Source organism: Calidris pugnax, unplaced genomic scaffold, assembly GCF_001431845.1.
Source record: "Calidris pugnax isolate Ruff unplaced genomic scaffold, ASM143184v1 scaffold2, whole genome shotgun sequence".
NCBI lineage: Eukaryota > Metazoa > Chordata > Aves > Charadriiformes > Scolopacidae > Calidris > Calidris pugnax.
In genome coordinates this window covers 734,987-751,121 of record NW_015090766.1, presented here as the reverse complement: position 1 = coordinate 751,121, position 16,135 = coordinate 734,987, and the positions used below count along the sequence as shown (strand labels likewise).

Sequence of the window (16,135 nt, the reverse complement as noted above, 5' to 3'; positions counted from 1 at the left end):
TATCCTGATGTCCTGGTTTGAGGTAAAACAGAACTAATTTTCTGTTCAGTAATTTTATTTTTGAGCTAGGCCTCTTCTGACTAACTAAACTCTGAAATTAACAGCATATTGTTCAGAAACTGTTCACTCTCACAGTGATAAGACCTGATTATACCAAGGAATGGTATGCAGAGAGGCCCCTGCTTATACTTATTGCTATAACAACCAAGGTCAGGTAAATTTGTTATTTGCCCTGTTGGAGGGTCGGAAGCGGAAAAGCGTAGAGGGGTCACACCTGTAGGGAGGAACGGACAGGACAGGTGACCCAAACCTGACCAACAGGGTATTCCATCCCATCCACATCATGCTCAGTATAAAACTGAGGGATCAAGGGTCAACTCTCTTCCTTCAATGGCCGACGTCCGAGGAGGACCCTGTCTGTTCATCTGCCTTTGATCCCGATCCAAGCGTTCCTGACTCCAGAGCTGGAATCTGGCTCCTGTCCATCACCGAGTCCGGCCTGGGACTTCCCCCTGCGCCGGCCGGAGACGTGATCGTCATCCTGGGAGCTTGATACCACGACACCTGAATAAGGCCTGTGTTGTAACAGAAAGGGATAGCAATGCCAGCAAACTAGGAATACATCTTATATTGCCAAAATATTTGTTCTTTGAATATAAGTTTTGTAGTCCTGAGTCTGAGATAGTATGCAAAAATCCTATTTTTAGCCAACATTTTATATTTTCCAAACCTTCTGGTGTTGGTGTGATCCATTTATTGCATTTTCTTAATTTCCACCAGGGACTATTAAGTGCTAAGGTACAATCTCTGGTGACGTGGTCCACAAGTCTGAGACTGCTGAAAGAATCAGGGAGGTAGCACTACAGGCTTTCCATGCTACCCTCAGCACGCAGTACTATCAATTTTAAGGGACAAAATACTGAATTGGATGGGTTGTTGATGTCAATCCTTACAGGCTTCCTTTATTTTTTGCTTCCAGACAAAAGATTTATTAAAAAATTCATGTAGCTGTTCTAGTATTCCAACATAAGCTAATATTTGAAATATTGTGTATTAATTTTATTTTGTTTACAAATGGTTTTCTATGCACTGGAGGTGTGGAAAAATCACATTTTGTATTTACCATATCATTTATATATTTTTAGTAATGTATTCTGAGAACTCATTAGGACACATGGGTGGAAAATTCTCATTTAAAGTAGAATAATTGTTAAGCAACTTTAAAATTTAATTAGAACCCTTTGCTGCATTTCATTATGAGGTTATTTTATAATTACTCAGCAGGTCCTAGGTATTTAACTAATGCAGAAGTGACAGTACATGATACTGCTGAATTATAACTGCACAGCTGGAGAAGATACTTAGAAAAATAAAGAACAGATCAATGCATCATTTAAAAAGTCCCAGGGGAAAACTCAGCATTGAGCATCCTTTCCCCCCCGCCCTTCGCAGCTGTAAATAATGCTACAAAATTCAGCATGGTTGTCTCTCTTCTGGTGACTTAAGGAACTGACCAGATAGAACCAACTGGTTCTTTACTTATGCAACTTAGAAGAATTGGGATATTAGTACCTTGAAGAAAGCTATACTCATAACCAACAGAGAAACGGGCAAACTGCTACAATTAGCCCTGTACTCACTATGTTGGATTTAGTGCAGTGAGTCAACAGAATGGGGCAGAATTGGGTTCAAACTACACTGAGACACTACTTTTTTTTTTTTCCTTGGGAAAAAAACACTAAACCTACAATTCCCTTCACTTGAATAATACCTGCATTGCACACTCTCCCAAATTTTGCAATGAAAAATGAAGTTACCATCATCGTACAGAACTGTTTAAAGAATACGATAACGCATTTCTACCTCTCAGAGAGATAAAGACATTATTATGCAGACATTATTTCTGCACTTGGTGACAGGAGTACAGTTCATGTTTTGACACTTCCAGACATAAGAAACGAAAGTTCAATGGAATACTTGTGAGAAAATAATGCTTTGCTGTGTCTTCCTTTCTCTTTTGACAGGAAAATTCCAACAGGAAGCACAGTGTAGATGCTAAAGCCCACCAAATTGAGCAATTTTTTCCAATTATTTTGTGTATTTTCACTGGTATAATCTAATCAGTATGAATATGTACGGTTTTAACTTTAACTTCTCCTGCAGTTAAATTGGGCTTTTTCGATGTCCCGTACAGCTTTGAATTTCCCCTTTTCCCCTCCTCCTTTGTTTATTATTCTTTACTGCTCCTAATAAAGCCACGGTTTGATTCATGGAAGAAAACAGAGGATACAGCAAGATTTTTCTCATTGTGAGTTCAACTCCTTAGCTTCCTTCTCTTTTGTTCTTTATTTTCATCCTGTTTTCCTCCTACTGCTTCCAAAGGATGCCTGTTGCTATCCGTCAGCAGAACTGTGGCTGTGGCTGGGGTTTCACAGGCAGCAGACCAGCGTACACAGCCCCCCCGTGACCTCCCCCTGCTTCTTTCCACCCCTGCATCATTTCCTCCTTTGTACCTTAGGGAACTGATTCAGGCTAAAATCCAACCCAGCAACATCGTGGTGAGGGTTTTGATAGTTTTTAACCCACCACAAAGGTGGTGGTGTGCGAGAGTGAAAACAGGGGCAGGAAAGGTCTAATAGCTCCTTTTAATGGCCAAGCTGGTTCAGTCTAAAGGAAACGCAGAACTACCATATTAAATTAGCAGGACCTTAACTTTTTTCAGTCTGCCCATATTCCACTTAAGGTGCAATATTAACAATATTTTATTAACTAGGGGTATTACACAGCTTTTGCAAACTGGCACAAGTTCTACCAGTTTAAGCATCTTTATTCCGATAACACAATGTCCAATGATTGCCAGTCTCTGTCAACTGTATCACAAGTAATGTAGTTGCACTGAATCTGTTCCCCGTTAAAAACAGAAAAATTCACTTTCTGTGCCTGGAAGGCATGAGGTTACCCCAGACTTCTGAATGGTTCTCAAGCTTCTTCCGCAGAGCAAACATGCAAGTTTTTGCTTCCAACAATATTCTGGATGAGGCAGTACTGTCAAAAAACCCCCACAGCAGCCTTAAGTTTTGACACACAAAGTTTGTATGTACTGTGGGAAATATGAAACACTAGATGAGTTCTGCTACCAGAGGATCCAGTAAAAATCTTACTACTGATTGCACTGTGTGCACCACTAGCACAACATCAAATACATCATAACGTGTAAAGAACATTGTTTCCTTGTCTAGAACAGCAACCTTAGTTTAAATATGTTTTTCTACAGAAACAAAATGAAATTAAACCCAGCAAATTAGGCATGTTTTTTAATGTTGTTTTATTTAATCTTTTACTTTTTTCTCTACTGAAATTAGGAAACACCTTGCTAAAATACACTTCCTTTAAGATACCTGACTGACACCAACCACCTCTTCCTTTTCCACTAACAAATTCTCCTCTAACAATCTCTTACTTCAAAACTGAAGTCAGAAACACAGACATACAATTTCCCAATATCAGCCAACACAAAATCTTAGCTGACAAAATATTAGAATGTGCCTCCATCATGATAAAAATTTGGTTTGCTCAATTCCAACACAGAACATCTCAAACTTTTAAATCCTTGGTAGAATACAATATAAACAAACTCACTGTATTTCTCAGGAAGATCTGAAGTGGTAAATTACACTGAAGACATCATACTGGGCTTTTAGATTCAAAACTCCTGATTTCACAAAATAATGAGTATTCATTAATATTGTTGAACTGCACATTGAAATTAGTTTGTTAAGATTATCAAAACATTTTTTTTTCTATCACACATTCTCACGTGTCTGAGGCTGAAAAAAAGACTATTTTACAGAAAGGTTCCCTCTACAAAGAAGCAACAAGTGAGGCTGTAGTAATACTTAATTCTTATCTAGAAGACAGTGGTTTTGTAAGAGTTCCATCAATATGTAGTATATTGTTGAAGCATATCACAGTCCATGCCACAAAAATGAATTATTTTTTAAAAAATATATTAAAAATGGATAAACACATAGCCATGCATTTTGTACTTTTACTTCTGTCTAGGCAGACTGATTAACTCTACTTATATATGGACAAATAGTATCTAGCTTATTTTACTTTTTAATTTTTGCGTATGTACCTAGGGCCTAATTTAGTGGTTATTATAAAGGCTGCTACAAAGATATCATTAGATCAAGCTAATTGTCCATTCATGTTTTTCAAATTGCAGAAATAGGAGAATGATTACCGAATCAGGAGTTTTAAATATAATTGGGAAAAGAATAGTCTGGTTAACTGGTATTACGTGGTAGAAAAAAACCAGAGGACTTTGGGTGGCTTTGTTGGGTTTTTTTTGTCTCACGATTAGTCATCTACCATCACCAATAGCAGTGGCAGTAGATACAGTATTTTACCAGAGGCAAAGGATCATTTGACATCATTCTCTCTTATTTTACATTAAATAAGATTATAAGCTATGTTCCACAACACCAGCATTAGAGAATAAGAATGTCATAAACAAAAGCGAATGTAGTTATTAAAACCATTGTGAGGCATCAACCTCATGTCCTTTTATGAACAGCAACAGACCCTATAGCTAAGACATCTCATTTTCTCCTATTTTGGCTTTGCCTGAACTATCAAATGGGATCACTTATAGTATCTAACAGCTGATTCCCACTTGTTTGACCACTGCTGTTTGACCACTTGTGAAACAAAAAGTAAAACTTATGTCAGTGTTCTTGCATACTTCAATGGTTTTTTTTGTCTCACGATTAGTCATCTACCATCACCAATAGCAGTGGCAGTAGATACAGTATTTTACCAGAGGCAAAGGATCATTTGACATCATTCTCTCTTATTTTACATTAAATAAGATTATAAGCTATGTTCCACAACACCAGCATTAGAGAATAAGAATGTCATAAACAAAAGCGAATGTAGTTATTAAAACCATTGTGAGGCATCAACCTCATGTCCTTTTATGAACAGCAACAGACCCTATAGCTAAGACATCTCATTTTCTCCTATTTTGGCTTTGCCTGAACTATCAAATGGGATCACTTATAGTATCTAACAGCTGATTCCCATCAACTTTGTGTTTGACCACTTGTGAAACAAAAAGTAAAACTTATGTCAGTGTTCTTGCATACTTCAATGGATATTTTAAAGTGGTATAACATTTATTTTATATAGGCCCTGCTGCACATATGCTTGGCAGCATGGTCTTGGCAGCTCAAGGGCATTTTTCATCAGTATTTGCATTTACCAATCTGCAATTAAAAGGTTCCAGACAATACACATGTGTTTTCACAAAAATGTATCTATTAAATGATTATTTGAATGTTTTAAATTGCAAGTAGATCCTTATTTACACTTTCTATTTAATGGCATTTTATAGTTTAGAAAAACTGTATGGGGGCAATTAAACTAACAGCTGGTACCAGGGGGTAAATTAACTAAGCATGTGCTTAGGCAACCAGCGGCGCTGGTGCTGCTAAGTCTGTTTTTCTTTACAATAAATGCCAGACTTGTGGTTTAATAGTAATAACATTTGCTGATATTTTATATATAGTACACATCTGTTAAATGATGATTGTATTGTAATTGTAAATATTAAAAAAAATTGTCCTAAATGCAGAAAAGTCAGTTGTGAATACTTAGCTTGTAATTACATTTATTTCCTCAATGCTGTTAGTGCAATAGAACACTTCTTCTTAATTTTCTCAAATCACACTCTTTTCCATCACAGATTATCTAAACACATGCATATTTTCACGTCAGGATTTTAAGATTTTTTTAAATCCAAAAGAATGCTTTGTGAAGGTTGTGATTCTGCCAATACTTAAAAGTGAGATCATATGCTGCAGTTAATGCTACCATTGCCTCATACTTGTCCTGTAATTACCATCATTAGACAAACCCTTGACCCTTTATGCAGAAATAATCTGGGTTTGGTTTGTTGAGGTTTTTTGTTTTGGTGGGTTTTTTTTCCCCCTCTATAGCAAAGGCTGTTCTCATCCAAGGACAAAATTCAAAATTACCATAGATGCAAACACAAAGAAGTTTCTTAACATGTCAGAGTGGTCTATACCAGCCAAGTTCTCAGGTTTGCTGTGGTACAGGTTCTCTGTGCAGTTTGTACAAGGAGTTAAGTGCTTCTAAAAAGGCTAAATCACTGGGCATGGAGATGCTCATTTAGCGACTAAAGAGCAGTTGGTACTGAATGTCTCTCAGCTCCCACCTCCACCTACAGATAACAGAGCTGAAAATTAGATGCTTTCAGCCACTTGGATTGAAATTCCTACTGCTCTTTGAGTAGCCACAGAATTGAGGCAAATTTCTTTTTCTTTGCTGCAGTAACCTTGCCAGGGCTCCCTCAGGAAATAGGGAAATATCCTTGTCCTGAAAACCCTCTGTCTGTAAGTCCTTCTATGAATGTCTCTCTCAGTTCACCCAACACCCGTTCACTTCTGGTTCATGCTGTGCTGCCAGGCTGTATTACCAATACAAATGGTACTTGGGAAGCCTGCACTTTGCCCTTTTTTATATTAATGAAAATTTGTTGACAGGTTTATCCTTGAAAATAATGTAAAAGTCAGATTTTTTTGGTATTCATCTGCCACAAAACAACAGGCTGTATATTACCATTACTTTTTACACAGTATTGCCTAGTCAAACAAGTTGTGTTCTTCCACCATCCATCCTGCCAATATAGTAAAAGGTATTAAACTATTTAAAGCCAGCATTAACTTCTACTTGTATTACAATATGAAGCCTATGATACAGTCCTCCTCCTAAAAAAACTTACAGCTTACACAGGCCATACAGACACCGAAAGAAGCAGGTGATCAATGAGTAGATGCCAGGAAAAGCTGTGTGGGACCCACCACTCACAAACAAGAAAGCAAGCCAGAAAGGTTGAGGGCAGTCCTGGCTGCAGTGACCTTGACATTGTGTAATTTTAAATGCTCAACGAGGTGTGCGAGTTAAATAACACATCTCTGAGCTTCAAGAGATCTGACTGCAGCTTATTTAAGGATCTCTTGGATCCAGCGGGAAACTGCCCAGGCAGGCAGGAAGACCCAGGGCAGTGGGTTGCTCTTCAGGATAAACTCTTTGAAGCACACCAACACTGAGCAGTGCAGAAAAACACGGTGGTGCAGCAGGATGCCTGTACAGATGGGCAAGCAACCCCTGACAGAGCTGAGATATGACAAAGGAAGTACACAGGGGACTGATGCCTGGAAGGTAGTGTCCCACCCATTTTCAGGGAGGAGGATCCAGGAATGCCAAGTGAGCCGCCTGACCCCAGTCCCAGAGGTTCGAGCAGGTCCTCCCTGAGCCCATACCTAACTAAGCACGTGAAGGAGATGGTGACTAGGAACTGCCATCATGAGTCTACCAAAACCAAGCCAGGTCTGCTCAAGCTTCCCTCTAGGAAGAGGTTTCTCATCACACAGGTAAGGTACAAGGGGCGGGAGCAAGCTGGAGTGCGGGGGAGGAAGCTACCAGACGAGGGGCAGGGAGAAGAGCAGAAAAGGAAAGCAAGCAGTCAGTGCTAGAGAATCAGTACTATATGGGCTGGACACACAGACTGATAGAAACCTCCTTAAGATCAACAAAGGCCAACGCAAAGTCCTTTATCTTAGCAGAAATAACCCCATGTATGAGTATAGGTGGGGGTCCAACCGGTCAGAAGGCTTCACGGAGTAAGACCTGTGCGCCCCGGTGGGCAGGTTGAACCTAAGTAAGCAGTGTGACCCTGCAATGGAAACGACCAGCCACATAGCAGGCTCTATCAGAGGCAGTCCAAGAAAGCGAGCACCTTCTGCTTTCAGTACACGTGAGACTGCCTGTGGAGTTCCATGTCCTATTTAGAGCTCCCTAGCACAAGAAAGCCAGTGACATAGTGAAGCAGGTGACCAGCAGACGGCTGCCAAGGTGGTCAGGGAGCTGGAGCACATGCCACTCCCTGGAGAGGATGAGAGAACTGGGTTTGTTAAGCCTTGAGAGGAAGCCTAAGGACCAGAAGCAGGACAAACTTTGACCGCAACACACTGCAATTCTGCCCTGTTAGAAAACCCACTTTAAATAGGGAAAAAAAATCCTTAAGTGTTGTGGTTTAGGCTGGGATGGCCACTAAATGCATGAAGAAGATAGAATAGGGGAGAGAGACTTACAGGCTGAAAAGCAAATAAATTATTTCAATGAAATACTAATAATAAAAAAACCCCATAGTAATCTTAATGAGAAAATGATGAAATATAAACAATATTGTCATGGTTTGGGCTCGACTGCTCACTGAACTAACAACAAAACCAGTACCAAGCTCCCAGGATGATGATCACTTACTGGCAGGCACTGGGAAAGTCCCAGACTGGACTCAGCAATAGACAGGAACTGGATTCCTGTCTGGGATGTGGATGCACAGACTGGGATCAAGGGCAGACGAACACACAGCATCCTCTTGGACGCCGTCCATTGAAGAACGAGCTCTGACCCCTTTGGTCCCTCAGCTTTTACGCTGAGCGTGGGGCAGATGGGATGGAATATCCCTGTTGGCCAAGTTTGGGTCACCTCTCCTGTCCTCTCCTCCCCACAGATACAACCCCTCTACATTCTCCTGCTTCTAACCCTTCCATGTGGTGGACAACAAAGTTACCTGAGCCTGGCTGTTAAAGCAATACATATACGCAAGAGCGTCTCTGCACACCGTTCCTGGGTATTAACTATAAGCATGCAGCCTTATCATTGCTAGAGGCAGACCCTGTCTGAAAAACACGCCATTAATTTCAGAGTGCAGTTAGTTAGAAGAGACTTAACTGGGAAGTAAAATTACTGAAAAGAAAATTGGTTTTGTTCTACCTCAAACTAGGAAATTAAGGAAAAAAAAAAAAGATTAAAGAGTGACACACTGATACAAGAGTATGCCACGCACACATTTAGATGAGAAGCCAATTTATATAAAACTTCTGTTGAATTGAAGAGAGTTGTAATGTCAGGCTGCCCTTAATATCTCATTTGCTGTCATTACTATTGGCATTCTGTTCCTTCTAGAATACAGAGAATTGGATGCAAAATGAGATGTACTATTTACATTTTAAAGTCCTTTTTGCCCTTTCCTCCCAGATAAATACATTTAGGTTTGCTTACCACCAGGTAACTTGTAAGTACTGTGCTAAAAATCACTCTTCCCTCTTTATAACAAAAAGCTTAAAAGTTTTTTCCGTTTTATTCTAAACAGAAATGCTTGATATTATAGCAAGACATTAAGAAATGGGGCTTTATATTTAGAACCAAATGTTATATTTACTGTTATACCTAATCACCTTCCATGCTCAGCTACTGTGAAAACTTCTCCTACTGATAAGACCTGAAATACGTAATTATTTTAGTGTGAAGTCACAGTACTGGAGCAGTACAACAGCTTAAGAAATCCCATAACATTCCTAATTGATACTTCAAAATGACGCTCTCTTAACTAGCTGCTGCTTCCTCAGGACACTGCCTTCACTCAACACGGAAGAAGTTGCTGGGTTATAATGACATGCATCGTTGTGGTGAAACTAGTATCGGTAGGATTAGGCTAGTCCTCAAGCTGTTCTTCCAGCCTTGTTTACCTGGAAACCTGCCACATTCTTCAGTCCAGCCACTGCCTTGTTCTACAGTTTGAGAGTGGATACCTTTAAAGGAAGTAGGGTGAAGAAAAATTTCTGAGAACTTTCTTTTTTCTACTGCCCCTTGCCTTAGCGACAGAGCTTTTAAATGGGATATTCTGGCTCCTGGTACCTGGCACCACCATAGCCAATTTATTGTTTTCATTTTCTTTAATAACTGTAAGAAAGGCAAGAAGAGCAAACTTTCATCATTAATGTAACACCATCCAAATAATTGTGTGAGAATATTGTAGGTTTCGTACTTTTAAACTGAATTAGTTGGAAGTTTCCATTGTGATCATCAATTAAAAAATATGGAGTTTATTTTTCCCATTAATATGAAAACATTGCTGAAGAATACAGCTTCCGAAACTGTACATGCACCACTGCTTGGCACACTGAGGCAACATCCACACAAAAATGCATATACACTGCACAAAAGTGGTAAGACTAGCAATAAAGAAGCTGGTTCCGAGAGCCAGTAAAGTGAGCAGGCGTGAACCAGTGACTGGTACACACAGCCACACATGCCATTTTCTGCTTGACAGACTGCTCTTAACTAAGTGTGCTTTCTCAAAGTAATTTCATTTCATTCCTTTTCTTACCTGAAAAACTATGCAATACTTTTCATTAATTCTGAAAGCTTAAACACAGGCCTGAAATCATTATATGCTAGAAAACTGCACTGAAATATCTATGGACCAGTCAAGCTCTAAACAGCTAGCAATACTGAGATTTATCTGCTTGCTTGCACTGGAGAACAGGCACAGAGTAGCCCTCCAGGAAGAACATCCTGAAAATGAAGATAAGGACAACGGGGGGAGGGAGAGAAGGAAGTCAGACAAATAACAGGGCCTTTAAGGTGGGAGGGAGGGAGGAAAGGAAGGAGGGAGAGGGAATAGGATGGAAGATGCATGCACTTTTTAGCAGACGACTAAACCTTAATACAAATGCAGAAAAAGAAGGGCCTCTGCAACTTCATCAGCTCAAACAAAGATAACACTTAATTTGATTGCTTGCTTTGAGTGACATTCCTCTTGCTTTGCACAAATGGAATAAAATCTGTGGATTATTCATTTAGCTTGAACTTTAAGGACTCCTATGCTTTTACATGATAATGCCAAAGCTTCAAATGAAGTTGCCATAAGTCATCATAAAAGAAATGTTTCCAGGAGACCGCACTAAAGGTTCACAGTCAGCTGTGCTACTTTGTACAAGGATTACATGAGACGAAGCTTCATCAGTTTCCTAAGAACAAGCAATTTTTATTGTCACTGTAACTAAAGATCCAGCAATATAGATTCCACACAGGCAAAAGCTTTTGCTGCTGTATTTCTAAATGATGCACAATTCCCAACAGCCTCAGAAGATATACCTGAAGATGATTCAATGGGTGAAGGTTTGCTCAGGTTTTCTTTGGAGTGGGGAGAGAAAGGGAAGGAGAGGAAGGAAAGGGACACAGGAATTTACGTGTTTTTAAACTGTATAAAATAAAGCCTGAAAAAGCTCAAGATTCCTCCTCCTCCACCTTTCTCTGTTTTTACCTTACTTAGCAAATTACTGCTAGTTTTCTGTAGGTCATTTGGAGTCTCAAAGGATGCTTCTCAATTGGGGACAGAGCAGTAGGGCAGTACTGACAGTCTCTCACAGTAATTCCCAAAGGTCTAATAGACATTGCTCAGGGAAAGAAAAGGGTCTGAAAAAAGATACTGACAGCCCAATTGAAAAATCCCTCTCCTGGCTACCAATTTTAGGATGGGAAGAAGGAAAAGGAAGAACAAAAAAACCAATCATCAATACACTCAACATACACTCAACAAGGTGCATATTTCTCTTTTAAAGTGACTAAACAGGTTCCACCAAAGTTTAAATGAAAGCTTTAATACATTTATTTTCATACATTCTAAAATCAGAATTAAAAAAAAATAAATCAAAATTAAGACCAACATTAAATACACACATACAACAGGTTTGTAGCACAAGTATTTGGCTACACTATGAATAGGTTAGACAAGTAATCATAAGAATGAACAAGGTGGCCTTGCCTGTGCATTCAAAACTATTAGCAATGATTAACATTAACATGAAAAAAATAAGATTTCCCATGTTATAAAAATTCTTTTCTGTTAATAAAACATTTTAAAATATTTGGCACTTTATTTTTTTAAAAAAATATACAGCTTTTTATCTCATTTATGTATACGGTAGCATTTTTTTCCCCTCACACCTGAACATTTAGAAGAAAATATTTCATTTCTCTATGCTTCAGTTTCTTTCACACTGAATAAGTATTCCAAGTTTTCAGGTTGGCATAGTCAGAAGTGACTGCATTTAAACAATAATTCTTTGTTTGAATTTGCTCAACTGCTTTCCTCCAAGAAAAGATTGACAGTCTCCTATAGCTACCTTTTAAAAATCAAATAAGTAATCATCCTTGAAAAAGTATAACAACAATATAGTTTGTTTGTTATTACCCATTTTCTGACAAATTCTGCTACTCCACTAATTAAGGACACCGAGGATTTTGCAGAATAAAAGTGATACAAGAGTATTTTAAATCAAGACAGAAATATTTGAAAGCTTATTTCAATACTATTACCATAAGAAATAAACTACTAAGTCTCGCTCCAACAAGTCATTCCTCCTCTCAGTTTTCCATTATTTTTCCTGGTAAGAGAAAAGACATACCACTTAACTTTAAAATTTAACTTTCAGCAGTCCTTCAGGGGAAATCTGACTTAAATGTTCCTTAATACACAGTCTGCAAGTTTGCACATGTTATTTATTCAAACGTTTCTTTAATTGTTCTAGGTGCCTTGCATCAGCATCCTGGAGAAGTAATACAGTGGCTTTAGACTGAAGTGGATTAAACTCTATAGTCATCAAACAACAGAGATCTATCAGTTGTTTTTGACATTTCTCTAAACCATCCTTAAGCTTTAGATGTAAAGCTGGATCCTTTTTCAGCCTATTCATTTCAGGCACTGAAAAGCCAATCAAACTTGTTAGAATATCATTAGCAAAATCTACTTCAAGATAAGCTGAGCCATCAGAAATTTTTGCCTTTATACCCCAGGATCCATTGCTGCTTGTGAGGTTTCCAGTAAGAGTAACAATAAAACATTTAACTTTCAGAATTGTAACAGTTTCTGGGTTTTTTGCCAGAAGAAGGGAAATATACGTGAAAGGTGGAGAATCCAAGTCTACAAGTGCCTCTACTGCTCTACAAGAAACGGTCTGGGAAACATGCGGATCTAATTCTGGATCTGTTTTTGAGAAAAATACAGGGTTGCAATTTAACAGCCTGCTGTCAGAAGAGTGCTGGGGCTTACATCTGCTCTCATCTAGGTCTGTATCATTCTGCCTTTCCTCAGAAGGATTTTCCAAAGCAAAATCTGTAGAACTGCATGTCTGATGTACACTCTTGTGCTGTGAAAAACTACTCATGCTATTTCCATCTCCATCAAATACTGTTCTTCCAAAAGTCTTTTGCTTGCTGGTAGCTTCTACAGGCTTATCTCTCCCATTCACATCATCTTTTTCACAAGTGCCATTTAAAGATGAATTGCAAGAGCTTCTAGATGTATGTGGAAGTCTCTCAGCAATTAAACCTATGTTTCTGTTCATGACCACTGGCGGCACTTCTTCCAGCTCTCTTTGCATCTCTTCTTCCAGAAGAAAGTCATCTTCTAAAGGCAAGTCATTTAAAAAGCCATCGACATATTCTGTGGGAGGTGAAACGTGTTCATCTGAATGAGGCAAAGGACTTCCAGATTCCTGCAGCAAACCATTTCCATTGTGTGCAGTCAGCGAACCTGAGGCTGTACTAAAATTGTTGCTTCTACTGCAGTATCCACTTTCTAAAGATGCTTCATTATTTAAAGAAAATCCGTTATTTTCATCAAGACTGGCTAAAAGCTCTTCATCTGAAGGGCCTGGAATTTGTTCTAATTCATGCACCGGCCTTGAAGCAGTTTGGTTGTGACCAGCTTGCCCAGCAGAATTAGGGTTTTCTGTTTCTCCTATTAACCTAGCAAGGACTCTTTCCTGAGAATACTCCTCCAGAAGAGCATCCACTTCACCCCCCAACAGTTTCACATTTTCTGGTTTAAGCAGAAGAACTCCAAGACGATATGCAATATTACCCTGTACAGTGATTTTTGTTCCAGGAGGAAGGTTACTGTGGAGGACAGGCACTGGTTGATACTCCATGCCCTGAATCTGATGTATCCCATCAGTTAGCTGCAGCATCAGCATTCGAGTAGGCTTTGCTTCCCAGGGCTTCGGGAAAGCCTGTGTCACAGCTGTTACTTCTTCATTTACAGTATTTTTCCCTCTTAGCTTCTGCAACTGGGAATACGCTGGCTGGCTAACATCAAGAAGTGAATCAATCTGTATGGAGTAGAAGCCTGACAACTCTCCTTTGGGAGCATCTAAGATGCAGTCAGGCAAAATGGGGTATTCCAAATCTCTTAGATCAGTAAGAAGCCATTGCTCAAACACCTGCCTGTTAATCTGAGCTTGACTTAAGTTATTACCACCATTTTCTTCCTGGATCCAACTAATACACGCTTCCAGCCATGTCAAAGGAACTTTAACATGCCATGTGGATGAAAGCCAAGTTTCCACTCTTGCTGCAACATTAGCTGTAGACATTTTCTTTTAAGAGAGTGAATTCCCTAGAACAAAACCCAAAAAGACATATTTACTCTTGTGACAACAGATAAAGTTATGACCACTCTCTTGCTCGTATTACACAGAAATTTGCTCTCCATTCAAAGTTTTGCTGTTCTTAGTGTAACAACATAGAGTTGATTTAAATGAAAAATGCTTCTACAGATATTAAAAATAAATATGCGTTTTCAACATTTAAAGTTTCAATCGGCATAAAAATTATGTGCAGTTTACTCATCATGAAGTAACAGGAAAGTATTCTACAAGTAACCTGCTTGGTGACTTCTTCTTTTCTGTTGATTTAATTAGAAACATAACTAGAACCCTTTTGTTATGGATGAAAAGCAAATGGACCAAAAAAACCAATGCAGAAGTAGGTTGTTATAGGTATGCCCTCTCTTTTTTGTTGGTTTTACTTCTGCGGGTGCTGCCGTTACCACACATTTTACTTTGGAAATTGACCTGAGAAGTTATTCTCCCATCTCATCAGCACTGTTATGAAACAAGAGACCCCACTTACAACAGAACCAAGCTGGCATCTGTCAGCCCCTTGTTGACTTTTATACTGTAACTGGATGAAAGCTTTGTACCCCACAACAGAAAGCTAGCTTGAAACATCATTGTTATCTAGAGACCCAGTGCAGGGTTTGACTGCAATAGTACCAGCTCTTGGCAAGCATCATCTCAGGAACATCACTGGCTAAGAAGCTCTAGCTTCTTGTTAGTTTAGAAAGTAGCTATGCTAAAATAGAATAGAGTACAATATAGTATTTCAGTTGGAAGCGACCTAAACAATCATCGAGTCCAACTGCCTGACCAATTCAGGGCTGACCAAAAGCTAAAACATGTTATTAAGCATGTTGTCCAAATGCCTATTAAACACTGCCAGGCACTCAGCATGGACCACCTCTTCAGGAAGCCTGTTCCAGTGTTTGACCACCCTCTAAAGAAATGTTCCCTGATGTCCAGTCTAAATCTCCTGGTGCAGCTTGGAACCATTCCCACACGTCCTACCCCTGGATACCAAGAAGAGATCGGCACCATTGTCTCCACTTCCCCTCCTCAGGAGGTTGTGGACAGCAATGAGGTCGTTCCTCAGCCTGCTATTCCCTAAGCCTGAAGTCCTTAGCCACTCCTCATAGGACATGCCTTCCAGCCCTTTCACCAGTTTTGCTGGAGGCATTCAAGTACCAACATCCTTAAATTGTAGGACCCATAACTGCACATAGTAGCCAAGGTAAAACCACACCAAAGCTAAATACAGTGGGATAATCCCCTCTTTTGACCGGCAAGTTGTGCTGTGTTTGATGCACCCCAGGACGCAGTTTGCCCTCTTGGCTGCCAGGGCACACTGCTGACTCATATTGAGCCTGATGTCAACCAGCACCCCCAGATCCCCTTCTGCAGGAAAATTTGTCTCCCAATTTGTACTCCTGCCAATCTGGCGTTTGTTCTTGTTAAATTTCATGCCGTTGCTGTTTGCCCAGTGCTCCAATCTATCTAGATCCCTCTGCAAGGCCTCTTGTCCCTTGAGGTGCAGCAGCACCTCCCAGTTTAGTATCATCAGCAAATTTGCTAACGGTGCATTCAACTCCTGCATCCAGATCATTGATAAAAACATTAAAGAGATATTATTGTGTCTGGATTATGTTGAACCCCTCAGAAAGGACGACCAAGGAGCTCAGCCTCCCTACAGAGTGCAATGAAAGCAAAAATTACCATAAAGAAACACCAGGTTTGGAGTTCTTTTTGCCACTATAGCCTGCAGCAAAGAAAAAACACGCTGCCTTCAAGCTCTCCCCAAA

At 39.5% G+C, this 16,135-nt stretch overlaps 1 protein-coding gene across 1 annotated transcript; it reads right to left on the bottom strand.

Moving 5' to 3' along the window:
* Window positions 1-11,516: 11,516 nt before the first annotated feature.
* RMI1 (RecQ mediated genome instability 1) lies at window positions 11,517-16,135 on the bottom strand. Its single transcript, XM_014936318.1, has one exon. The coding sequence runs from the start codon at window positions 14,310-14,312 to the stop codon at window positions 12,435-12,437; it is 1,878 nt and encodes a 625-aa protein (XP_014791804.1). The 5' UTR covers window positions 14,313-16,135; the 3' UTR covers window positions 11,517-12,434.